The sequence below is a fragment of the Crinia signifera genome, chromosome 5 (assembly GCF_055691185.1).
Source record: "Crinia signifera chromosome 5, ASM5569118v1, whole genome shotgun sequence".
Taxonomy (NCBI): domain Eukaryota; kingdom Metazoa; phylum Chordata; class Amphibia; order Anura; family Myobatrachidae; genus Crinia; species Crinia signifera.
Window position 1 is genome coordinate 246,995,609 of NC_139221.1, and position 26,921 is coordinate 247,022,529.

Genomic DNA, 26,921 nt, shown 5'->3' on the forward strand with positions numbered 1-26,921 from the left:
GTAGGAATGTAGCCTTATTACTAACTTTTACTTCCCTATGATGGTAAATAACATATTCTGAGAATTATATACAGGTAACCCCTGCAGCTCAGTTATTTTTTTTTTCAGGTGTGGTTCAAGTTTTTAGAGTCAATCTTAAATGGCTAGGAATTGGTGGCTATAAATATGATAGTCAAAGACACGTCCAAACAGCTCATAGCAGCCCCATATGCATTATATCAGCAACACCAGCTCATCTGAGTACAAATGGAAAAATCTGGTTTGAGACAAATGGTGAGATGCTGTTCATAGCACTCCATCCATTTTGCTGTTTTAGCTTCGACCACTGCTAAAATAGTGTACTTGTGACTATACGGCAGTATTTCCCAACTGCAGTTCTCAAGGAACCCTAACAGGGCATGTTTTCTAGATCTTACAGACTCAAATGAAAGATAATTAGTACACCTGTGAATCATTTGAAATGTGTCAGTAATGAATACCTGCCCATCTGCAGAGCCGAATTTCCCATTAGGCACGTGAGGCACGTGCCTAGGGGCGGCACATGTTTGGGGGCGGCACTTGGATGCCTGTGATAGTACTGTCAGCCCAAAATGTACCAATAACTGCAAAATATCCACTGTACTGTACTATATTACATCTTAAATAGAGTGTAAATGGATAGGACATGCAGATACTGCCCCTATAAATTGTCCTACTTAGTAAACATTATTGTTGTGCCTAGGGGCGCCCTCATCCCTAAATCCGCCCCTGCCCATCTGCATCTTTATGATAATGCTGCTACAAACCCATACCATAGTCCGTGCATCTGAATGTGTGAAAATTACACTATGGCATTCGCAATATGTTCTTCTATGTGAGCGGTTGTTTATGTATGCAACCATTATTAACAGCATGTCCATAAGAGGGACCATTCTTCATGTGTGTTATAAGTCACCATCCTCTCTATACATCGTCATTACATTGGTGAGACTGTGTCTCCCATGCGCCTCAATTGCTATTCCAACTGTATAGATACATGCGCAGTACGCAATAGACTCATGCGCAGAAGAAAAGAATCTCGTAGCTGCATCTGATATGGGTAGTGTGTGCCACTCAGAATCAGGCCATCTATCGCCTTATACATGCCATTTAGAATGTCTTGCCTAACTTTGTTTCTTTTTTCGTTTTAAAAAAAATAATAAATTTTTAGCTGAAGGATTACTCACAATTCAGATGTCCATTTTCTGGATCACACTTGTTTTCAGTTTTTCAAAATTTGCGTGACTCTTAATTTGTTGTATAGTTATTACTAAACAAAAAATGAAAATATGTATGAAAGCGAAGTACAGTAGGTGGCAAATTGTTAACCCTCACCCATAATCCTAAACTCTAAACTCATACACACTGGGCGTCTTTGAGCTGAAAGCAGCTCAGATTTGCCTTTTCAGCTCCAAAGCCACCCAGTGTGTACTGGGCAGTAATAACCATTAATTCCGAACCCTGCGCCTAATAATACTCAAACCTCAAATCCAACTCTAACCCCTAACTATAATAAAGGTGATTCCCCTTTTTTCAAACAACACTTACCCATATTATTTGTTTTCAAATGAATAAATAAAATTCTAATCCAGCCCGCACATTATGGCCCTTATTCTGGTTGACTTGCAAGGCTTGCGAGTCCACCAATGGCCAATGATGGTCGGATCGCTGATTTCTTCAGCGCTTGCAGATCTGAGACACATCTATGGTGTCTCAGACCTGTGGGTGCCCTGTGCGGGGCAGTTGACATCCGCTGACATCAGCTGCCCACTTCCTGCACCCGAGTCACTGGACAATTTGCATGGGAACACCCATGAAATGCTGGGCGTTCCATATGCAAATTGCCCGCCGCTCAATGCCCCCCGCTCGCACGCAGCGGCTGCACATGCGCATAAAAACCTATGTGCATGCATTGCAGTCGCAAACAATTGATCCCCCCCGAGTACCATTCTTTCTGGCAGATTTGCAGCTATTTAAAAAGGACAGGGATGGCAGCTTCTCCATTTAAATTGTTTGCAAACGTTTTGTTTAGTAAATTTAGGACAGATGTGTTATTTTTTGATATTACGCTAACGTCTACAAACCACTGTGTACAGTATTCCATACTTGGTTTACAAAAGTAAATGAGCTCTCATTAATTCTGGTAGCTTGACTAGTTTTCCATATGGAATGCATTCCTCACCTTAGTTGGCTGTGTACAGTATGTAGTATTTTTTCTTCTGGCAACCCGGACAGTAAAAAAAAAAAAAAACGGATTACCATTGTTGCCACAAGACTTGCAGCTTTTCAGAAAGTTGTGACAATCCCTCCATTTCAGCTGATTTGCTCAGGCTTACTGGTAATTTGAGTCTAGCTATGCTATGCTATGCTATAGGTTGTCTAGTGTTCCAAATGGCATACTTTGTTGCTAGTGCTACCCATATTATTCCTGCACATTTTATATATTTCATTTAAGAATGAAAAATAGAAACATTTCAAGTGCTACAAGAGGAATGCTAATTGTTGATGGTTTAGTTAATTGTTACCAAACCTTGGACATCAAAGTTTTGTTTTTAGAGAACTTAATTCCTAAAAAAGGAAAAACAATCCTCATTTGCTTGCGGTATTGTTTATATCTAGCCCCTACAGTATGTGGCTAGCTACTGTCAGCTGTCCCCTCATCTGGGACTAACCCTATGTCCTTCTCACAACCCACTTCATATGTCCCTCTTCCCCCCCTTCAGATACCCCTTTGTCCTCTGCCCCCCCCCCTTAAATAAAGATGGTCTGTCCATGATCAACCCAAAAGTGACGAAAGGGTTAATATACTACTATTTATTTATTTACAGTTTCTTATATAGCGCAGCATATTCCGTTGCACTTTACAGTGATTAAACAAACTGGGTAGATACAAACCGACATAGAGGTAGGAGGGCCCTGCTCGCAAGCTTACAATCTATAGACTACAGAGCTTCAGCTTTGCAGGGGCTGGCGAAACTATCGCCAGCCGCCAGCTCCCACCAGGGGGCGCGTACGCACGAGAAGCTTGTGCGCCCTGTGGCAACGGAGCTCCCCGCCCCCCCGGGTCCCCGCCACTGCGGGTCCCCCTTGCCACCCCGACCCCCTGAAGAGGAGACGGGCAGGGACCCGCTGCCCCGCCACTGAGATACTGGGATGTGCGTGCACGTGAGACGTACGCATCCCAGTTTTATGGCATCCCTGTCCGCCGGCACTCTGTTTCAATTACTGTCCCTGGAAAATCTGCATCTAGCCTCAAGTACATACTTAATGCAGATTTCTGCACCCTCCTGATGTTAACCAGTGCTTCCGGGGGTAGTGTGGGCTTACCACAAGTGGTAATAGCAAACTTTCGAGCACTTAACTTGGGAGCTATCATATACCTTGCAATAGCTACTGACTTGTCATAGGAAATAATTTAATAGCTTTGGGAACTTAACTTGGGATCTAAATCTCTGTGGTATGTCCTATGACTAATTGGATTCCAAATGGAATTCTTGTTTACTATAAAATATTTTACTAAAACAAAATGCAACGCTTGTGCCCTCAAATAGGGAATTTTGGAAAAATAAGTAATGCATTATTTAATATCAAGAGGGTTATAAACATATCTTTATAAAACATCTTCAGTTAGAATTTTTGCTCTTTCAATGTATTTGAATGGTAGAGAGTGTCTATATGGTAAAGGTTACTGAGAGTAGAAGAATTTATTGAAGACTATCCATTATTTATCTACACATACCTTATTGCTGGATGTAGATGGAATCCTGACTGGAATCTGTCGGAATACTGATGGCCGACATCACAAACATAAATATCATGGGTGGGTAGGTTAGGGTAAGGGTGCTAGAGGGGGTTAGCTTTCGGGGTGGGTTAGGGTTAAGCTGTGGTAGGAGAGGTTAGGGTTAGGCTGTTGGGGGGTTAGTCTGCAAGGAGGGTGGGTCAGGGTTAGGTTCCCAGAGGGGAGGTTAGGGTAAGCCTGTGCTGGGGGTTGTTAGGGTGTTAGGGATAGGCGGTGGGTAAGGAGGGTTAGGGGGAAGGAGGGGAGAAGGTTAGAATAGTAACCCTAGAACTCTTGGTATTATGCCCATTGGGATGCCGGGATCTGTTTAATGACCACCTGCATTCTCAGGCCAGATCGCAACTTCATTTCTTTAGATATTCTTTTTTTTTTTTTTTTTACTTCAATTGAAAATCTAGAAAATGCATTTCAACTCATGGATCATATAATTACATATTTATGGTTACTTATTACTCTTAGTATACCATGTAATGTTCTAAAATGTATCTTTCAGCACCTATTACAATGGGCTGTGGATTAAATAAATTCGAGAAATTTGATGAAAAAAGACCTGGAAACATATATTCAACACTGAAGAGGCCACATGTTGAAACTAAGATAGACGTATCATATGAATATCGATATGTTGATTTCACAACCATCACCCAAGGTAAGCGCAAAATCCATTTTATATTTTTGATCACAATAGTAAAAAAAAAGAAAATGTCTTCATTCATCCAATTTTCCTGTAAAATGCAAGCCCGGCCTCCAAGCTAGAAGCATGAGATTAGAAACTGTATAGATGGTGCACATTTGAGGTTATATTGCCCAGTCAAGCCCTTAAGAAGGATACTTGGGCTGTGGATTATGTCATATGAAATATCTACCCAATGGCATCATAGGCATTATTGTGGGTTGCCTAAATCCACCAAAGAGAGTATGAGAGCTTGCATTTTATTGTAAAAAGGAGAGATATGTCATTACTTGTTCCACCATTAAAGGAATTTCTAGCCATTTGTAGACTAGACGATCCACCCATAAAATCGGAGACCATGACCTTTATCATTGCATATTACATTTTGATTTTGGGATATATATACTTTATATACATATACAAAGCTGCACATGAAAACAGATTTTGAGAAAACGGGGCAGATGTATTACGCCAGGTAAAGTGGTAAAGTTGTGATAAAGTGAAAGGTGATAACTCACCAGCCAATCAATATCTAACTGATGCCTGATTGTCGTTATCACCTTTCACCTTTAACCGCTTTATCACCACTTTATCACTTTACCTGGCTTAATACATCTGCCCCATTATGCCCAGTGCCAGAGTAATAGTGTTCATTCTAGCACCCTGCATCTTTCAAAACCCCTGCAGTTCCGTTTCACGGCCTGGGGTGTCGCTTTCTGCTGTGGTGATTCTAGCATAGGTCTGGTCTGCATATCAGTGCTGAAATACAGACCACACTGTGCAAGTAGAGAGCGACACCCCATGCAGGGAAGATCAACTGCACGGGTTTTGGAAGATGCAGGGTGCTACAATGAACACTAGAGTAATATCTAATGGCATACGGTTCTTCAGGTCATTCAGAATTGAGCACTGACGTATTTAATATTCCGCAAATTAACTTTTATTACCAAATTCTTCCATGATTTAATGACTGAATCAGACATTCCAAGGTATCAAGTGACATCACGTCGGCATATAATGAAATATTTTTGTCTAGTATTCATCTTTTCACTGAACATTTCTGTGATTATTCTTCTCTAAAATAGCCAATGGTCCAATAACAAAAATAATGTGAGATTAAATAATGTCTAGCACCTCCGAACAGTGAGAAGGTTTTGGAAATGAATCCATTAGTACAAATGCAGATATTTGTGTTTTACATTGCAACTAATATGCTATAAGTACTGGTACATTCCCTCTTAACCCATAACATTTTATCCTGAGGTCTTACCTGTAGGCAAAGGAGATAATTGCTATGGCAATATCAGCCAGTCAGGGTCAGCTCATTAATGTATGCTATATCTTCCATGACAGAAGTGGGGAGACTCGCCTCTATGGTCAGCTGTGTCTGTGGTCAGAGGAATGAAGCTGTTTGTAAAGTTACACAAATGTATTTTTATATTTGGGAAATTCCAACACACTTGACTCGGGTGACAGAAAAATATAAACAGTCAATGCTACTCTAACTAGGAAGGCTGAGGCTTTCTACCACTCTTATCCCAAGGCCAAACATTCTGCCATCTTTAGTTAGTAAATATTTTCTACAGCTGTAGGGCCTGATTCCTCCAGCTCAAGTGTTACACAGAGTGTATGCACAAATATGGGCCCTTATTCTGGTTGACTCGCTTGGCCGTGAATTTGCATGTGGGACCTATGTTTTGCATATGCGCATGTGTATACGCTGGGTGCGTGCGAACTCGGGGAAAAGTCTGTTTGCTGGGTGCATGCGCCCAGCCTTGCGAGCGGGGGGTGGAGAGGGGCGTGGGGTGCTGGCCTGGGTCATTAGCATATGTAAACGCCCAGCATTTCACGGGCGTTCCCATGAAAACGCTGGGCATACACATGCTAACACATGTCTGTGACGCACGTCCTGGGGGCGGACAGCTGACATAACCGGATGTCAGCTGCCCGCCCAATTCCCTGCAATTCTACACACCTATATAAGGGTGGTCTGGACCACCCTTACATATGCATGCGCCTTCACCATCAGTCGATGGTCGGTGACCATCGAAAGATGGGGGAGGTTCCCACTGGCATGCGAATGGATGTTCATGTAAAACATCCTTCTTATACACAAGCATAGGAGGCCATGGACACAAGGATAACTGCACCTGACATCGAGCTGGTGCAAGTTTTAATGGTGCGGCCAATGGTAGCGCTTAAGAAAGCGCAAGTCAACATCACAGCGTGCACAGATGCTAGACGTGGGTGACTCACACCTTGCACAATCAACAACAAATGCTGTAGCGGCATTCACAGCCGGGCAGCCGCCAATGGACACTGCTGCTTGCATCTTTGCGTGTAAATCACAATCAGGCTGGTAGAGTGTAGTTTTGATTTATTTATACTGACAGCCAATACCTTCCTGTTGTTGGAGAAAAAAAGGTGCTTTGTTTAATGCGGTTTTATTAAGTCAATTAATCTAATTTGTATTGGGGTTGGGATCATTTGGTCTACAGCATGATGGTCGACAGTCATTAGGTCGACACCATTAGGTCGACAATGGAAAAGGTTGACATGGGAAAAGGTCGAAAGGACGTTAGTTCGACAGGTCATTAGTTCAACAATGTCAAAAGGTTGACATGGGGTTTTTCACAGTTTAAAGTGCACCGCATCCCCTAGCATAGCTCGCAATGCGTCGCTCATGGTGCCTCGCTACGCTCAGCACACTATTTTATTCTCCCACCACGCACTAGTGGATGGTAGGGCATGAAATACCGCCCGTCGGCACATGTTGGCTCAAAAAACAGTGAAAAACCCCATGTCGACCTTTTCACTGTCGACCTAGACACTGTCGTACTAATAACCTGTTGAACTGACGACCTGTCGAACTAATGACCTTTCGACCTAGAACCATGTCGACCTAGACCCCATGTCGACCTTTTCCCATGTCGACCTAATGGTTTCGACCTAATGACTGTCAACCATCATGCTGTAGACCAAATGACCGCATCCCTTTGTACTTAATGCAATTGACTATTCTAATCTATAGTTACTTATGTTCCATGTGTATAGAGCAAAGGGTCTCCTGTGTCTAAAAGATTAACAATCTCAAAGTTGACATGGATATAAGTTGATCCAACAAAAGGTATACAGTGAAATGTACATTTGAGCCCATGTACCCCCAATTAGTGTACCACATACCCTCCAATGGGTTGCTTTGCTCACCTTGCTTTGAGCCAGGCAGTAGTCCATGCAGGGCCGGCTCTACCATTAGGCAGCTTTAGGCAGCTGCCTAGGGCGCCAGGATCTGGGGGGGGTGACTCCAAGTCTGCCTATCAAAAAATCATGGCTCTATATGAGGAATGTGCAACTTCTAAGACCTCACCACTATACTTTATTTGAGGGATACTTCCCTAACTTACTGCCCCCTCCTCCTTGTACTCTGTTGTGGGTGTCAAATAGGGGCCTCCAGGGAAAGCAGGGGACTTGTCCATTTTCCCAGGAAGGGCTGGGAGGACCAAACGATTTTTGTGAGCCTCCTTGGAGGGGTGGTGGAGGCAGTAGGTTAAAGATTTGCCTAGGGGGCTGAGAAGCCTTACACCGGCCCTGAGTCCATGTGGATGGTAAAGTTAACAAAATAAAAAAATATTGTGGTAACCTTTTAATGTGGTGACCATTAATCAACTATCTGCTTGTCAACCTACTACATGTTGACCAATAGTGATAAACCTATTGACTGTTGACCTAATGCGTGTTGATCCAGAGTCAGGATCTGATGTTCATTACAGAGAGCACTTAAACTCTTGTGGAGATCATATAAGGGGTTATTTTGGTTCACTCCTTCTGGCAATCTCCTTCTTAGATGGACAAAACCATGTGCACTGAAGGTGGGGCAGATGTAACATGTGCAGAGAGAATTAGATTTGGGTGGGGTTTTACGTCAAAGTGAGATCTATATTGCAGTGTAAAAATAAAGCAGTCAGTATTTTTCATGCACATAAACAAAATAACTCACCCAAATTTAATTCTCTCTGCACATGTTACATCTGCCCCCCTGCAGTGTACATAGTTTTGTCCATCTAAGAAGTAATTTGCCAGAAGGAGTGAACCAAAATAACCCCCATAGGGTAAGATCTTTGATTAAACTAGTATGGGAACACTATTATAATAAGTAGAACTTCTCTTGTTTTTACCTGGTACCCACTGACCAGGGCTACCCAAAAGGGCCCACATATCTCTAGGCGTATTGGGCTGATCTCCCCCAGAGGGCCTGGAGTGATGGCTAGGTAGCATGGACCATTACTGAAGACCTGCTGAGTGCAGGATACCTCAAACTGAGTCCTGTTTAGAATTATCTTGACTGTCACCATCACCTCTGTTTTGCTTCAGTCTTCACCTCAGTCATGTCACCCTTTCATACATCACTGGCTTTTTAAATCATGCATAAAAGTTGCCCAAATCTGTAATTTTACAAATAACTGTTTGATACAGTCACACAAATGTTCTTATTTACATTTCTTAGCAAGTGAAATTTATTTTGTAATGGTGCATGATATTTGGGTTTTGGGGAGCAGCAAAAAATGAATCTTATTGGTTAATCTTAGTTCAGAACAAGTTCTCTGTTTTATATTTTTAGTCTGTTTACTGTTTATTGCTGTTTGCTTCTCCACATTTAGCAAATTCTCTAAGCACGAACCCTAGCTCCATTTCATCAGTCATACATTCTTTTGAAATTATCCAACCGTGATGACATCATAGGCGTCTGGGATTAGTAACATAGTGTTCTGTATCTGACAAGACAGCAGCTCTCCTGTATTCCCAGCATCATGTTTTTGTTGTGTAACTGTCTTTATGGATCATGGTCTATCTTATGTCACATTGTCATTCGTGTAACAAGTATATTGTTTGTTTGTCCTAGGAGTCGCATACAGTCCCAGCAGTTCTTTGTTTCTATGCAGGAAATAACTTAGGTACTTAGTAGTGTACAGAGCATGCTAAACGACAGAGTTAAGGGGCCTACACATGAGGAGATGTTGCTGAGCAATGTAAGCAAGATCACTCAGCACACAGCGCTGCACAGCGAGGTGTCAGTGATGTGTGCTGAGCCTTCTGCAAGGACCAGTGTTCTCCTGTGAGAACACTGGCCCTGCCCAGCGATTCATTAGATTTATCCAGCATGCTGGATCTTAATCACTGAATGATAGGAACGTGTGGGCCGCGCATCGCTATTGCTATGACCCCTACACATGGGGCGATGTAGAAGCATTTCTAAGTGATCTAGTGAGATCGCTTTGAAAATGCCATGCTATTACCCCATGTGTAGGCCCCATGTCGTTACATGACATTTATAGTGGCTACACTTTTCTATGTTCTCACATTGTTCATACACTGCCGACTTCCCCATTTCTCTTTCCTTCTTCTTGGTGACTTTTGATTGGTGTTTTACATGTGACTTTTGATTGGTGTAAATGTATGTCCATAGTATGACATGATATCAAAATAAATTCTAGGTAGAAAGTTAGGCAGAATTCCAATATAAAAGGCTAAAAACAAACTTACAGTATGTTAGAGGTAGGTAAGTCTCTATGCACTATGCAGACACTACGTACTCTCCCAGAACATCCCGAAGACTGACGAATATCAAGCATCTACCAGGGACATCTGGAAGAATGGGTCACTTTTCCACAACCTGCCCCTATCTAGCGAAATAGTTAGAACATTGGGCATGATGACATTATTCTTGTCAAATTGCGGCAACCCGGCCATGCCCCTTTTACCCAATGCATTGATTTACTATATTGCAAAGGGGTGGACAGGGCCATGGTGACGCGGTTCTCCCAAAGGGTAGCTAATGAAGATTGGCATGAGCTGATGCACTGGTTCTCGATGTACTGCATTGAGTGATGAGTACTGTACATGTGGGACTGTTGAAGTTTCTGTTGCTGTACTAGTTGGTGAGTTTGATCCTTTTATCACCTTTAAATCAGTGTTCGGTGCAATTTATTGTTTATAGAGTAATTCCAGAAATGTATGTTCCTCCCCTTTGGAAATATATCACCCTCTGTTGTGTTTTTTCAGTGCTTATGGTTTTTGTGTCTTAGCATAAATTCTACAAAATGTGTGAAGTCTACTTTAACAATGTAACACCGTTCTTTTATGAGAATTTCTATTAGTTGATGTTTTATTAATGGTTTTGGGAAAGCTTGGATGCTGCTCCAGAATCTCTATAATTGCCCCTAATTAATGATGTATTTTCCTCAGGCTTCTTTGTTAGTATCATTAAGCCGCTAATCCTCGTTACAGTAAATCAAGCTGTCTTCACCATTTCCGCTCCTGCCAAATACATCAATAGTCAGAAATCACTCAGGTCTCTAGTTCTAAGCAGAATAATAGGCAAAACCTTCAGATGATAAATATTGGGACGTTGCCCGCTTTTGGAAAATACCCCTCATCTTTACAGGATATAGCCAATAAGGGTGGCGGGAGCAAGACAGTTACAATTGTTAAATAGGCTTTGCCATTTAAAGCCGGCCAAGCCAATCTGAGGATCTGTGAACCAAGTAAAGGAAAAAAACAATAAAAGAATGAATTAAATAAAATTATTGGTTCCGTCTGCACAAATAGAGATAGCCAGCCTTTATCGCTACATACAGGAAATTAACTAGAATATTGCTGCGCCAGGGTGTTTGATAAAATACTCCAAACAATATATTAAAAAAGTGAAGTGGATGGCTTTATCTATCTATCTATCTATCTATCTATCTATCTATCTATCTATCTATCTAAGTGCAAGCTAGTTACCGTCCTATGGGATTCAATAAGATATCTCTTGTTTTTACTAATTTATAGTGGTCATTGCGAGTTTATCAAATCTCTCACTGGTCATCTGTGCACGAATGCGCATACAATGTTTCTCAGTGTTTTACAGAGAAATGAATACAGCACAACTCTGCTTATGGCCCAGCATCACATGTTCTGTCGGTGCCTAGGGGCAAAGTGCACTTACAGATTAAATGGGGCAATTTTTATAATGGCACATCGCTATTTTGTATGAATGAATAAGTGCAAATGTTGTGTGTGCTGACAGGAGGTTCTGAAGGCAAGCTTTCACAGATAAATGCTTTTATTCCAAAGGTCTGTCAGGTAAGAAGGCAATGCTTTTAGTAGCCCAAAGGACAACTTAAAAGTTGCTTATATGTCATAAATAAGAGTCATAGACAGATTTAAAGATTTTTTTTTTATATTTAAAAAAAAAAAAAATCCCCATAAAAGTATATTTAAGTCAGAATTTACAATTCTCATACTGTTTTAGATGAGATCTTTAATGAAAAGTTTGTCAAGAATTTTTTTTTGTAACTATTTGCGCCAGTCAATAGAGGGATGTTTTGAGACATTTTTGGCATTAGTGCGTTGTCCGTGTTTCAAAATGTCAGCATATGAATTTCTGCTGCATATGTTCTCCTCGTGGGCATCTGCTAGTCATTTGGGAAGTGTCAGCAGATTCAGACTCTTATTGGGATGTAGAGAGTTTAGTAATTCTATAAGCATTTAATGCCAAAGGTTAAAAAAACACTTGCCAAGAATATTGGAAGCAATCTCTGCCATAGGCCAGAAAAATATGTTAAAATGATCCTTTTGTCTTATTAGTTCAATCCTTTAAAAAAAACTACAAACATACCAATAAATGTTTTTATTAACAAAAAATTATGTTCTAAGTAAAACATGCAGTAGTTGCCTACATTCCTGAACTCTTAGTGACTCTTAGGATATTAGAAGACCTGGAAAACCCAGAGAAGGCATGCTAATCTCTTGGAAGTACTCTCATCAGGCTGGAAAGTGTACAGGGACATGTGCTGATAATGCAAATTACCCACTTGGTGGCACAATGGCAGCATGATGGGGCATATTGACTGTGTTTGCCTCATTAGACAGCTTGTTCCACCCTACAGTATATCTTCTTTTTGGAGCTGACTTTCACATCTCCCACAGTACAGGTGCAAGAAAAGATGTTTTCCTGTTCACCAAATTCTTAAGTAGTTTGGCGTGTTTTTAGGAAATTGTAGATAACATGCTCCCTGACAAACCAAAAGAAACCAAACGTCCCTTCACAACAGGAATATGTCTTCTCTTCCCCGCCTCCCGGAGATATTTTACAGCTTTCTGAGGCAAATGCACCTATGTCGACTGGCTTGTCCTCTTCTCAGTTACCAGTGAGGCTCAATATAGGCAATGGTATAAAATTAAGAGAGGAAAACATGCAGTACAATAAGTTTTGATATATAAATAGATAAAATTTACATAAAATCAAAACAACTAATCGGTGTAATCTTACCAATGAGGAGTGTGATAGGGAGAAAGTCGAATAATTACAGGTTGAGTATCCCTCATCCAGATATCCATATACAAATTATTCTGAAAACCATAGTTTTGAGAATGTCCTTTTTTTGTGTGTGCTAATAGCACTACTGTGGACACCTGTAGCTGGCACTACTAGGGACAATGGGGCAGATGTATGATCCGTCGTTATGGGGGAGAAGGGTATCAGCGCACGTTATGTGCACTGATACCGCTTCTCCCCCATGTATGAAGGAGCCGGGATGCGGTAATGGACAGGGGCGCTATGCTCCCCTGTCCATATCGGCGCTGCTATCAAAATGATAGCAGTCCGAATGTATGAACGGTCAGCATCGCTGACCGTTCCGCACGAAGCCGGGTTTGGCTTCGCCAGCATCAGGCTGGCGAAGCCCTATCTAAACAGCAGGGACAGCGCTGTCTCTGCTGTTAGGTCTGGGCTGCGCTGGGGATCTCGCGTGAACAGCGAGATCCCGCGCATGCCCAGTGCGGCCGGCCGGGGGACAGGAGATAGCGCATCAGTATTAACTGATGCGCTATCTCCAGAAAGGGACATCGCTGGAGGGGGGAGTTAACGCTCCCCCGCTTCGGCAGACAAGATGTTAATACATCTTGTCGATGTCCCTTCCTGCTTCGCCTCGCTATTGAGGCGAAGCAGGAAGTATCATAGCGGCGCGATAAGCGCTGCTATGATACATCTGCCCCATTATATGTAACTGGCACTACTGGGGACATTATATGTAACTGGCACTACTGGGTACGTATGTAACTGGCACTACTAGGGACATGATATGTAACTGGTAATAAGTATGTGGAAGAAAATTATTGCTTAGCATTCAAATTTAGTGCCTGAGATAGTACACAAACTTTGTTCCACTTTATTTGTTTTGAAACCTTGTTTCATGCACAAATAAAATATATTTGTGTGTATCTCATGTGTTTAAAAGGTTTGTTCAACATAACTGCAAGATACCTCAAGATACATAATTGAAATCTCCTAAACATACAAGATTACGCTTTAGCCTCAAATCTTAGATATGCCATAGACTGGGTGGGCAATGCAAACAATTATGTCCATTTAGCTCTGGAACAAGCCTTGATACCCAACAATTCTTTAATATCATTGCTACACACCCCAACACTCTCCCTCCCTATAGAGGTGAAGAATAATCCATTATTACATAGGCCCTGCATTGCTTGGCGCATTTCTTTCAAGATGGTGACCCAGATGCGATTTTTGGGTTTTGGTACCTCTATGGACTCAGACTATTACATTATTCTTAAATAATGACTTTTCTGCTGTTCTCTCCATGTCTAGTCTCAAAGACCTATACCCTGGTATTCAAAGTCCTCTATCGTAATTACAGAACTAAATCTTAACTGAGCTACAGATAATGGATAAATCAAATATTTTAGATAGGTTGATAAAATCTAGATTAGGGCAACTCTTTCCTACCTCCTTATTATATGAGCAGGTTAGCAAAAAAATAGATCTTACTACTGCTACAACGGTGCTGACCAAGTGGAATGACTCAACTCCCAATCTATCTATACAGACTATAATCAAAGCTACAGCTTTGTTAACTGAGCAGTTGATGCGTCAACTTTTGCAGAAATGCAATCTAAAATTTTTCATAGAGCATATTACACCCCAAAACTTAGATTTATCATAGGTGTAGCAGACCACTCTAACTGTTTCAAATGCCACCAGCCTTATGCTGACATTCTTCACTGTTTGTGGCAATGTGCTATAGTCTGCTCTTTTTGGATGGAGGCTCAGTCCTATATAAATGAAACGCTATATATTACATTTAATATTTCTTTATCGTGGGCTATGTGGAACTACTACACTGATCCCTTGCTTCCAAAACCCAATATTGAGACTAGATTGCTATTAGCCAAAATTGCCGCTGTAGTTAAGAAAAATATTCTATCCAAGTGGATTCAGACCGACCCTATTCCACTTTCGCTTATGTTCCCTAGATTGATATATGTTTTTCAAATGGAATGGATTGAATGCTCGCTAGATCAAGGGGGAAATTTAATAGGATGAGAGATTCAGAAAGTGAGAGATTCGGTAAGAAATCTCCAGTTTTTTTAAAGCGGCAATCATTTAAACCAGTTTGATTTTGAATTGTAAATGATTGCCGCATTAAAAAATCTGGAGATTTCATACCAAACCTCTCACTTTCTGAATCTCTCATCCTATTAAATGTCAGAGTCAAGGGCACAATAATAATCCTTCGACATTTTGTTGCCATATGTACACACTTTATCTAATAGTGAGAAAGAACATATCCATGGCATAGTTAGCCTATCTACATGGTACAACATGTCTACTCTGGAACAAAATGCCCCGCCCTTTTGATGACTAATATACAGCGATTAATGCATAGTCTACTTTTCGATAAACATGAAAACTCCTTCAATTGTTAGACACATCTATGACCCATACTTTTGCTACTTAGATACATATACTTACCATACTAGATACTTCACTGAAGATTTTGTATGTCAATTGATGTTTCTTTACTCGAGTGGATTGTTCTATATACCTAATACTGTCCTATCCATGCCTGTACTTATCACAGTATTACATTGTTACTGCATTGCCATTCTGCATTATTCGCAAATAAAAAAAAAAAAAAAATATATATATATATATATATATATATATATATATATATATATATACATAATTGAAATATTAAATATTCTGAAAAAAATGGATTAATCCCTTATCCAAAATGCTTCTGGTCCCGAGCATTTTGGATAAGGGATACTCAACCTGTACCAAGAATACATGACAACTGGGGATGGAAAGTTATGACTTTCTCACAAACCATGTTGGCCATTATGGGAGCGTTTGGGGACAGAGGATTAGATTTACCTGGTTCCCCAATGACCACTCCCACGTAGCAGAGCTTCACTGCCTAATTAAAATGACTGTGGATTATTCATGTTAACATACAAATTGGTTCCAAACCCTTGCTCAATCTCTCCAACATCATAGAATAAGTACTTATATTTACAATGAGCAACTTGTATGATACTCTGGTGATAATGTAAGAGTGCAGCCTTTGCCCCTGCAGCGCTGATGACTTAGGTTTGGACTATGTGCCCCTTCCATCAAATGATTTCTGCTGCATGCGAGGGGTTGTGTTCTCGTACACATCCCTTCGCATGGCACCGAGGGGATTCGGTGGCTGGGGGGTATTTGACTGGGCGGCGGACAGCGTCTCAGGTGCTCGGTAAACTGCAATGTTCACAGCTTACCGAGCCAACCTGAATTATTGCCCATGTTTCCTTGGCAATGTTATTCATACATGCAAAAGTTGTTTCACATCAAATGTAAGTTATCCAAATTAACATCTGTTATTTTTCTCTTTACAAATGAAATGGTAATCTTCTTCCCTATAGTACTCTAGTCCAAGTGGAAATGCCAATAATATAATGTGACTTGCAAAATATTTATCAGTTATAGGATAAGTAACATACTTACTAGTCTCACAGTCTCATGACTTTTATTATGATACTTGTCATGTGAGATAGTAAGTCAACTATTGGGTCACTAAAGTAATGACCAAATTCATGAAAACAACATACAATATGAACTTATTTCACAATAAAAGACCCAGGGGTAGATTTATGAAGCTCGGTGAAGTGATAAAGTGTCTGATTTTTATCACCTGGCCAATCAGCTCCTACCTTTCATTTTTCAAACTAAGCCTGTAACTTCACAGTTAGGAGCTGATTGGTCAGTGATAAAAGCCAGACACTATATTACTGCACCAAGCTTGATAAATCTACCCCTCAGTGCACATGTAATACTGTCAAATATTGATCAAGATATTTTTTGGGAACTTAATTTTTTTGTATTTGAAAATAGATGTGTTCAGCTTCATTAGAAGGCAATTACCAGGTTGTCAACTGTATTTCAAATTAGAGGACAGACGCGGCTTGTTCTAATTCTGCTGAGACCAGACGCAAAATGTGCTAAAAGCAGAGCATCCTGCGAGCTGGGAACTAGTACAGGAAGGAAACATTCTTAAAGACTTTGTGAAAGATTAGTGTGTTGTGACAATGTCAGATCAAGATTGGAAGGGAAAATGGGACAGCAGCAACTGAAAACAGATCAGACTGCTTATGTAGAGGATATTTTTCTGCTGCTGTGGGCTTCCTGTGTGACTGGCACAAGAACTAAATGAAAAAATATATCAATAATACCTCCTGATTTTTACATTTCACGATTGTCCCACTAACCTACCCGCAGGCAACAGTGTGCGGAGAGGGATCAGTTGAGCACCCCCTGTCACTCGCTGCCCTGCTTAGTAGAGCAGCAGTGAACAGATGCTGGGTACATGTGTATAGGGGACAGAGGGATTGTGGCATAGCCAGCAACTCACAGAACATTGGGGCAGTCTTTATTTAATAACTATTGAAAAATAACCAAAATTTATTTTTGAAAAACTTTTGTCCCTTTTACATTGATCATTACAATCATACATGTGTTACAGATGTAGCACCGCTCATCCAGTGCTGGGTCTCTCCATCCACCCCCACTGGAGAGAGGACGCTACATCTGACTGGGACGCGCGTCCCAGTTTCCCGTCGGTGGGGTGCGGGAACCCTGCCCATCTCCACCTCAGGAAGATGGGCAGGGTTAGGGAGGGAGCGGGGAGGTGGGCATCCCCTTCCGGCGGCTAACGAATCTACCGCCAGCCCCTGCCTGAATGACAGGAGCTCCATCTGTACATGCTCACTTGGACCAATTTAAAGATAACATGGGTGCCTATTTCGAAGAGCAAGGTTAACATGTTCATCTAGATGTGATGGACTTTGAACATCGTTATCTGGGCAATATAATGAGAATAGCATGAGGGATTATATTTGGGGGCCAATATGGTAAATTCCATAGAATCGCAGAAGAAATAACAAAAATATTAATTTATAAACTTTTTTATATATTCTTACAGTAGTTGTTTGTTTTAAATTTGTTTTTGTAAATAAAAGTAATTCAAATTCATAACAAATTATTTTTTTTTTTTTTTATAAAAATAGGTAAAGTTTCTTAAAATGTATCATTTCATTCTGATAGCTACAAAAGTGATCAGGGGGAACATAGACTTAGTACCGGGGGTGTAACTAGAACTTTGTGGGCCCTATATCAACAATTTGAAGGTGTCGCTTCATGATACATACATACCTACTGTAGCATACATTGGGATACACAACAACATGGCTTGCACTATAATACTCAATGCAACATCTCTGTATCTAGAGATGATCCTGGGTGCAGGCGAGCATGGTCCTGATGGCGGGCCCATAAGACCTAGAGCCGGGCCTCATCTGGGACATATATGCACACTGGGCAGCTGCCCAGGTTTCTACATGTCTACAGTCCAGATCTACAGTATCTTCTTATGGGCAAACTTAGGCTAACAATAACTTTACAGAGAAAGCCAATTGTGAAGGTGAAACAAAGTTTGAAATCTATCTTCCCTTAATACAATTTTTTTTTACCTATTTTGTACCCCCAGATCTTTCACTGGAGTATTAGCTCCATATTGATCCTAGGCATTGCAGGGACTGCAGTCAGGTCCTTTGCAACATGTAAAGTTAACACTGTATTTTGAATGGGACGCTGTCTCATCCCCCAATATTGGGTCCTAAATTATGTTAATTAAATATTTTTATCAAGTATACACACATTATTAATCACATTATAGTAAAACAATGGGCCTCATGTTAAGCTACTGTATAATATACACTAGTTTGCTGAAGAGGCTTTATAGCGGTGGGAACAGCGGAGTAAAGCAAGGTGACTACTGTAATGAGAACAGATCCAGACCGGAACAGAGAAGCATACAGTATATGCTTGTCAAAGACATATCATTTGTCGGTGCCTAAAGCAGGTGCAAATACAGATTAATGATGATGATTGCTAGCAATACTTAACCGCTTCCAGTTGGCTGATTGCAAATGTTTTTCAAATGTATTTTTGCTTTAAAAAATGTTGTACCTGCTGTATTAATGAGGGATTTTAAGATTTTTTGACAACATGGAATTCGTACTTTGCAAGCAAAATAATTAAAGTTTATTTGATGAATGCCAGACAAATCAGGCACATACAGTATGCTACTGGGGCACCCCAGTGTGTAGATTGCCCCTGCAAATGTGCATTTAGAGGACAGGCACAGCTTGTGTGCCCTGTACCAAGTGCCGAAATAACACAGGTAAAAAAGGTCATTGTCTAATTAGGATAGCGGTAACTGACTATAATTTTAATTGGAGTTTTTTTTTAGTTTACAATTTTAGATTTTTGTTTCATTTGCCTTAATCCTGTATAATTAAGAGTGTTAAATCTTTCCATTTGAATATCTTCCTGCTAGAATTAAGTTATTATAAACCCAAATGAAATGCCAAATTACTGTTGCATTTTAAGATGACTGCATTATCATAATCACTGCTCTAAGGAATATAACAATGCTAACACCTATTATTTTATTTCCTCTACAGTTTGTAATGTATGTTTGTATGCAGAACAGTTTGTCATTTAAACACATATTCAGCTGATGTAGATATGCTGTGCATATCGCTCTTTCTATACCAGGCTAATTCATACTTGCCAACTCCCTGAATGTTTTACTAATGCTACATAAAGGCCCCCTGCGGATGCTGATAGTATGCAAATGCTGTGTACAAACGGTTAAGCTGCGATAAACAAAATAATCGGGTGACAGTGCTGGGTATGCAGGCGGTCAGAATACAGATATCGGCATTCTGAAGGAGGGAATCCAGACAGGGGTCTTGTAAGTACATGTACCTTCCTGTTTTTTGCAGAAGTTTTAACATTACAATGTAGCATATTATTAGTTGTGGTACTTTAGTTGTGTTAATTGGTGCACTACAGTGTGTAATTTATTTATTAACAGTTTCTTATATATCGCAGCATATTCCGTTTTACGCTTTAGAAAAGGGGACAGTGATACAACAAACTGGGTATTTACAGACAGTCAAAAGGTAGGAGGGCACTGTTTGCAAGCTTACAATCTATAGGGTCATATCATTAATTGTGGTACTGCCATGTAGCATATCATTGATTGTGGCACTACAGTGTATAATATAATTAATTGTGGCATTACAGTGTAGCATATCATTAGTTGTGGCACTACTGTGTAGCATATCATTAGTTGTGGCACTACAGTGTAGCATATAATTTAGTTGTTACACTACAGAGTGGAATATCAATTAGTTGGGGCACTACAGTGTAGCATATCATTAGTTGGGGCACTACGGTTTAGCATATTATGTATCTCATCACAGTAAGTTAAAATTTAAATCTAACATCTTTCATAATATAGACCATTTCTTGTATAATAAGAATTACTTGGCAGGAGTCCTCGTGCCGAGGAGGCTAACTTTTTATAAATAATTTGATGTTTTCTGTCCATTTCTGTCATTTTCTTAATATGGCTTCATAAGTATGGCGGTCCCTTGTTAATGCATATCATTTATATTACCAGTTGGTAAACCTGGTTGTTTTACAAAGTGCTGACCAGGTATTTGCTGTTGTTTCATTATGTGGGTCACTTATTTTCCCAGAATGAATAGTCCTGATGCACCTAAATAAACAGGATACAGGAGTATATGGCTCATATTACTTTTTTGCTTTATTTGGCAATGGATGGTTTTATGGCTGGAGCAAACATTACATCAAACAGTCTCCCTGATTTCCATACCATGTAGTAATCATCTGCTTCATCAGGAATGCTGCGTTTACAGTTTCCTTGTTGTCAGCCTAGTTGTTGTCAGCCATTGTCAAACACAGATTTTGCTGAGAAGCTCTTTATGCTATTTAAAAACTTCCCTGTTTGAGGGATTCTTTCAAACAAATAGGCTTCCACTTATGTGAGTCAGTGCACTGCTGCAGCGCTGTAAGTCATTACCCTTATGTTTATAACTTTGATTAAGTCAGAATAGTCTTATTTATAAATTACTTATAAAGAAATCACACTGTTCCTATATTTATTCAGCTATGTCAATTATTCCCTGATTTAGGATAATGCGTAATTACAGCAGGTAAGAAACAAAAAACAGCCTTTTAGTTTTACTGGAATTAACATTCAAATGTTATCTGGGTACTTGTTTCCTAGCACGGCCACAATCGTGTGGATCGTGTACCTTTAAGTTAAGGTACACGATCCACACGATGGGGGCATCGCGTCGGTCGGGACCATTAACATTCTTCCCGACGTGACCGACGCGATGCCCCCGATTTTGCCATAGGCTTCAATGTTAAAATATATTTTAACATTGAAATCGTGAGGATCGCGTCGGTCTTGTGCCATTATAATGGCACAAGATGAGATGGACTTGATTAAGTCCATCTCACCTTTAAAAAAATTTGAAAAATGTGAAATGGGCCAATATGACCCATTTCACATTATAGATGTCCCCGTCGTCACCCCACGATAGACGCCAACCCGAAGCGTGGCGAGCGCAGCGTGCCCGCGAGGGGCGGCGGTGCGCGTCCTCCGACCTTTTCATTCCCCTACTATCTACGTCGGCGTGGAGTTGAGAATATATAGTGTGGCGAGCGCAGCGAGCCACCGAGCCCGAAGCGTGGCGAGCGGACGCGTATAACTTCACAGGTATACGCGTCCCCTCGCGGGGCTCGCTGCGCTCGCCGCGCTTTGGGCTCGGTGGCTCGCTGCGCTCGCCACACTATATATTCTCAACTCCACGCCGACGTGGATAGTAGGGGAATGAAAAGGTCGGAGGACGCGCACCGCCGCCGCTCGCCACGCTTCGGGTTGGCGTCTATCGTGGGGTGGGGTTTACGTGGTAAAATTTGGGGGTCTAGGGAATATTTTACATTGAATCCAATGTAAAATCGGGTCCCAGGGACCCGATTTACATTTCATTCAATCAAAAAATCGGGTCGGTCGCGTCGATCGCATCGCATGCGACCAAATCGCATGCGATGCGATCGACGCGATTTTTCCGACACGACCACCCCGATGTAAATCGGTGTGGCCGTGCTAGGAAACAAGTACCGTTATCTGTATTTTGGGGCGAAATGTAATAGGTGGCGATTTTTGGTAATGTTTTAAAATCGCACCAAATCCCACCTTTGAAAATCGCCACCTATTACATAACATACATTATAAAATTTGCTGCAAAAAGTGCGATATGGTGCGATTTAATGCGATATTTAGACTAGAAAATGTGCGCCTTTTTTAGACATGCGATTTTGTGTAAAAAAAAAAAACAGTGTGGGGTCCCCCCTCCTGAGCATAACCAGCCCTGGGCTCAAAGAGCCAGTTCTGGTTTCATAAAATCACTGGGTCAAACAAGTTGGGGTTCCCTTGATTTTACATAACCAGCACCAGGATCAAGGGCCGGTCCTGGTTCCCAAAATACGGGGGACAAAATGACTAGGGGTCCCCCATATTTCAAGAACCAGCACCGGGCCCAACTAGCCAACAGCGTAATGCCACAGCCGGGGGAGATTTTTGATACAAGTTTCCCCGGCCAAAGCATTCATCCCTCTGACCGGTCAACATGGGCAGCAGTCCTGGGGAAGTGGGGACCCCCCAAAGAAGGGGTCCCCTCCTGAACTTACCTGCCCATGTTGAAGCCCGGAGCTGTCCTAGATGCCCCTGGGCGGTGGGCATCGAGCTGATAAAATGGTATAAAAAATAGAAAGAATCCTATTGTATATTGCTGTGAAACTATGAGTTCCAGCAAGCCTGCACCGCATGCAGGGACTTGGAGAACCACAAGTCCCAGCATGCGGGGCAATAAAGGGCCCGCTGGGACTTGTTGTCCCATAGTAGTACAAATAGTTAAATAAATACACACACACTGACAGTACAACTTTATTGCACACAGAGCCCATTCATCCAATACTCACCTATGTTGCCACGGAGCATCGGTCCCCTTGTCCAGTAGTATCCATTTGGGGTACCTGTGTATAGAAAACATACTCACCAGCTGTCTTCAGGGCTTCTCCGGGACCCCTGCACCGCTGTAACCAAGCTCCGGTCTTCTGTTTACTTCTGGGGCTCCGCCCCTGACCGGGACTTAGGCCCGCCCACCAGCCAATCAGGGTCTGGCATCGGGAAATCCTGGTCCATGATTGGCTGGAGGGCGGGCCTACATCCCAGGCGGCCCCTGGAGCAACTTCATATACCTCATTAGCTGCATCTGCAATCCTTCTATCTTTATAAAGGTGCCCATACACGCAGCGATATTCATGTGCTGTGCGTTTTGAACTTTACAGGTGCCATGCGATTTATGCACTGGAAGGGGATGCGATGTACTGTACTGTGCGGGTGCGATGCGATTTATGCACTGGAAGGGGATGCGATGCGTTGTACTGTACTGTGCGGGTGCGATGCGATGCGATTTCAGCCTCTTTTTTATTTAAAGTTAATAGTCACTACTGGACATTGCATCGCATCGCATGTACTCCAAAACTGATGCGATGCAATGAAGCACACAAAGTACTGCCTGCAGATACTTTTTGTGCTTTACAATATTGTACCCGCAGGTACACAGTGCGATTTAAGCCAATGCGATGCGTTTTGCACTTTAAAAGTTCAAAACGCATGCTGAGATCACAGCGTGTATGGGCACCTTAAGTGTTGTACATTTTATTTTGATAATAACAAAAAGCAAACCCCTATGCGCACCCAAATCATCCAACAATGTCCAATGCATGTCATTAAACTTTACAAAGACACCGCCACCATAAAAAATAGCTGTTATACATAATGCAGTCACCTGTTGTACTGTGCATGATCAACTCACATTTAATGGAACCTGCTTCTCACAGTACTCATATACAGCGGCGGCTCCTAGATATTTTGAGTAGGGCTGCTGCCTTGCTAACTGGTCTGCTAGAGGAGGAGGGCCTCTTCTGCTGCAGGCGCTGCCCAGGTCCTGGCAACTACATATTAAAGCCATCAGGCACTGGAACTGGCACATGCACAAAGGTCGTGGCTGGACTGTGCATGTGCAAATCCCAGCTTTTAGGGACTGCATCTGCAGCCCATGGTCACTAGCTTGGGCTGATGATAAGGCATGGAGTGGCTATATGAAGTCCCGAACTGAGGAAACACTGAGGAAACAATGCTTAATGGGTCTGCCTGTAGAGTCTGTGATTGACAAGTAGGACTTCCAATAGAAAATCACTGCCAGTCACAGTGTAGCCACAGACTACACTGGCTCATGCCCGCAGAGAAGGATTTCATTGTGGGGCTGCTGTCCTGTAGCCCATAGGTAAACTCTGCCTTATCATATATTGTTAAATTGTTCTGTGTTGCCATTCCAGTCTATTACTGAGCGCGCATCGGGATCGCAAGGGTTAAAACCTTTGCAATCTGCATGAGATCCAGATGAGATTTTGACTATATAGTCAAAATCTCAGGCACATTGTACAAGTGTGTACACACCATTACTCTGGGACTGATTCAGAGATGGATGCTATTTGCATTGCTGCTGTCAAATCACCATAATAATCATCAGTCATAAGCAATCTGATGGACAAGGGCTGTATGAATGCCCTTTATCCTTCAAAAGGACTGCGCATTACCTATACTCTCAGTAGTTAAAAACAATACATTTAAACAAAGGGTACTTGTGAAGTTTGATGGCGCCACTAGATCGCATGCGATATCGCATGCCATTTGACGTTCGATATTGCATGCGATATCGCATGCGATTTACTATACATTTCATTACCCCACTATCCACTTGGGCGTGGAGTTGATTTTATATAGTGTGGCGAGCGCAGCGAGTCACCGAGCCCGAAGAGTGGCGAGGGGCCACGGAATGTATTCCACGGAATTGCATGCAAATGCCATGCGATATCGTGAGTCGCTCTGAAACAACATCTGTGTCCCCTCGCGGGGCTCGCCACTCTTCGGGCTCGGTGGCTCGCTGCGCTCGCCACACTATATAAAATCAACTCCACGCCCTAGTGGATAGTGGGGTAATGAAATCGCATGCGATATCGCACGTCAAATCGATCTAGTGGTGCCGTGAAACTACACAAGTACCAAACAAAGAAAGACAACTATCTAAAAATGTATCAACAGGCATGATAAGCTAGTGTTACAAGCTGCAAACAACAGATCTTACAATAAAGCAGGAAGTACAGTAGGTGGCCCTCTGGCTGCTTGTTTCCCATTACTGCAGTACATGATACAGTTCCTTTTGTAATTAATATAATACATATATATAAACCTCACACCCTTAATATACATTTCTTTTCTATTAGAGATCATACATTCTGCTTAGTACCAAACCATCTGACATGTAGCACCAAGCCAAAACAGCATGTGATCCTAATGGAATACAGCAATGTGCAGAGAAATCACAGCTATCTGATGGACAGGACGAAGCCAAGCTAGCAGCCTGGTGCTGAGATCTGGCAGACACAGCTGTGTAACTGACAAATCCATTGGAAGGAAAGCGGTTCTAATAACGGCAGCTTCTGTCTGATGCAGAGAACAAACAAGCACATACAAAGTATGACAGCTTTATGAGAACTAAAAAAAATCCCTTAGCCATCTAGATTGTTGAACTACAAGAACACGGGTGGAACGATATTCACCTGACTGTACCACAGACATTATACGGTAGTTTGTTGTTTAAAAGGCTGCAAAGACCAGGAAAGCTTAGAGTACATTATGTTGTACATTCAACACATCTGGAACTGTTTCATTGGATTACTGTCAGTTCTCAGTAACGTGACTTGTGTCAGAAGTTCCATAAGGTTGAAGATCTGTCAGACGTTAAACTAAGGCCCCATACACACCAGAAAGATCAGGATCGTCTAACGATCGTCTTACGATTTTGTGTGCACTTTCCTGCGGCGCTCTCCCGTGGCCTTTTAACGATGTGCTAACGATCGTGTTCTATGTTCCATACGATTTACTAACGATGTACTCACGATACGACATCGCACATGATGGTCGTACGACAGTCGGATGTGCGGATCGTGAGTGCATCGTGAGTGCACTGGTCACGGTCGTTTTTGGAATGTAAATAAAGGGCCGGGCTACCAGAGGGGAGACAAGGGGGGGACAAAAGAACACAAAGAATTATGGGCTGGGCTAGCAGAGGAGGGTAACAAGACTAGGAGCCATTTTGCAGGACCTCATTTCTGCTTTGTGACTAGTGAGGCTTGGTGTATACCTGCTGAACGCTGCACATTGCTATTTTTGTCTGCTTTGTTTTTGCATTCCTGCAGAACGCTGCACATTGCTATTTTTGGCTGCTTTGTTTTTGCATTGCTGAACAAAGTGTGTTTTTTTCCCCCATTTTGCTTTTTTGAATTATGGATTCGTTCCAGCAAGATTTCCTGCTTTCCTACGTTGTGCTCAGGGTGAGGAGGATGAGGGCCCAGCGTAGGAAGGCTCGATCCTGCTGGACCAAGCAGTGGCTCCAGGGACGACAAGCGCGGTCTCATATGCCCCTGCTGATGGAGATTCGCGAGAATAATCCCCAGGATTATCGCAATTTCCTTCGCATGGACGATGAGACCTTCCAGGAGCTGCTGCGTCTGGTCACCCCCCACATCCAGAAGCAGGATACCAAGTACCGGATGGCTATCCCTGCTGAGGACCGGCTGGTGGTAACCCTCAGGTTTCTGGCTACAGGACGATCGCTGGCGGACCTCAAGTTTGGATCCATCATCTCCCCGCAAGCGTTGGGACTCATCATCCCGGAGACCTGTAAAGCCATCGTGAAGGTCCTGCAGCATCAGTATTGCAAGGTAAGGAAAAATATACCACACACTTGTAGTGAAAAGATAACCTTTTTTATTTAAATAATGGAACTGTGAGTTTCACAAATACTGATAATTTTTTTTTTTTTTTTACAGTATAAATATAAAAATTGCCAAAAAAGTTATGCAAATATCAAAAATATAAAGCAAATGTATTGTCTTTGTTCGGACATGAGGTAGATCTCAGTATGACACATGGTGCTTGTGCAGATAATGCATGTCCCCTCCACCTCACGTGATGCATAGTGCAGATGCAATAGTCCTGGCACCATTGATATGCACTATGTGCCACGTGG

General features: G+C 41.9%; 1 protein-coding gene across 1 annotated transcript in view; it reads left to right on the top strand.

Moving 5' to 3' along the window:
* The window catches only part of RFTN1 (raftlin, lipid raft linker 1), a 308,799-nt gene that overhangs the window by 61,313 nt on the left and 220,565 nt on the right, over nucleotides 1-26,921 (top strand). The window contains exon 2 of the mRNA XM_083188794.1: nucleotides 4,311-4,466. Within this exon, the coding sequence (XP_083044920.1) occupies nucleotides 4,322-4,466 (145 nt within the window). The 5' untranslated portion in view covers nucleotides 4,311-4,321. The remainder of the gene's footprint in view (nucleotides 1-4,310; nucleotides 4,467-26,921) is intronic.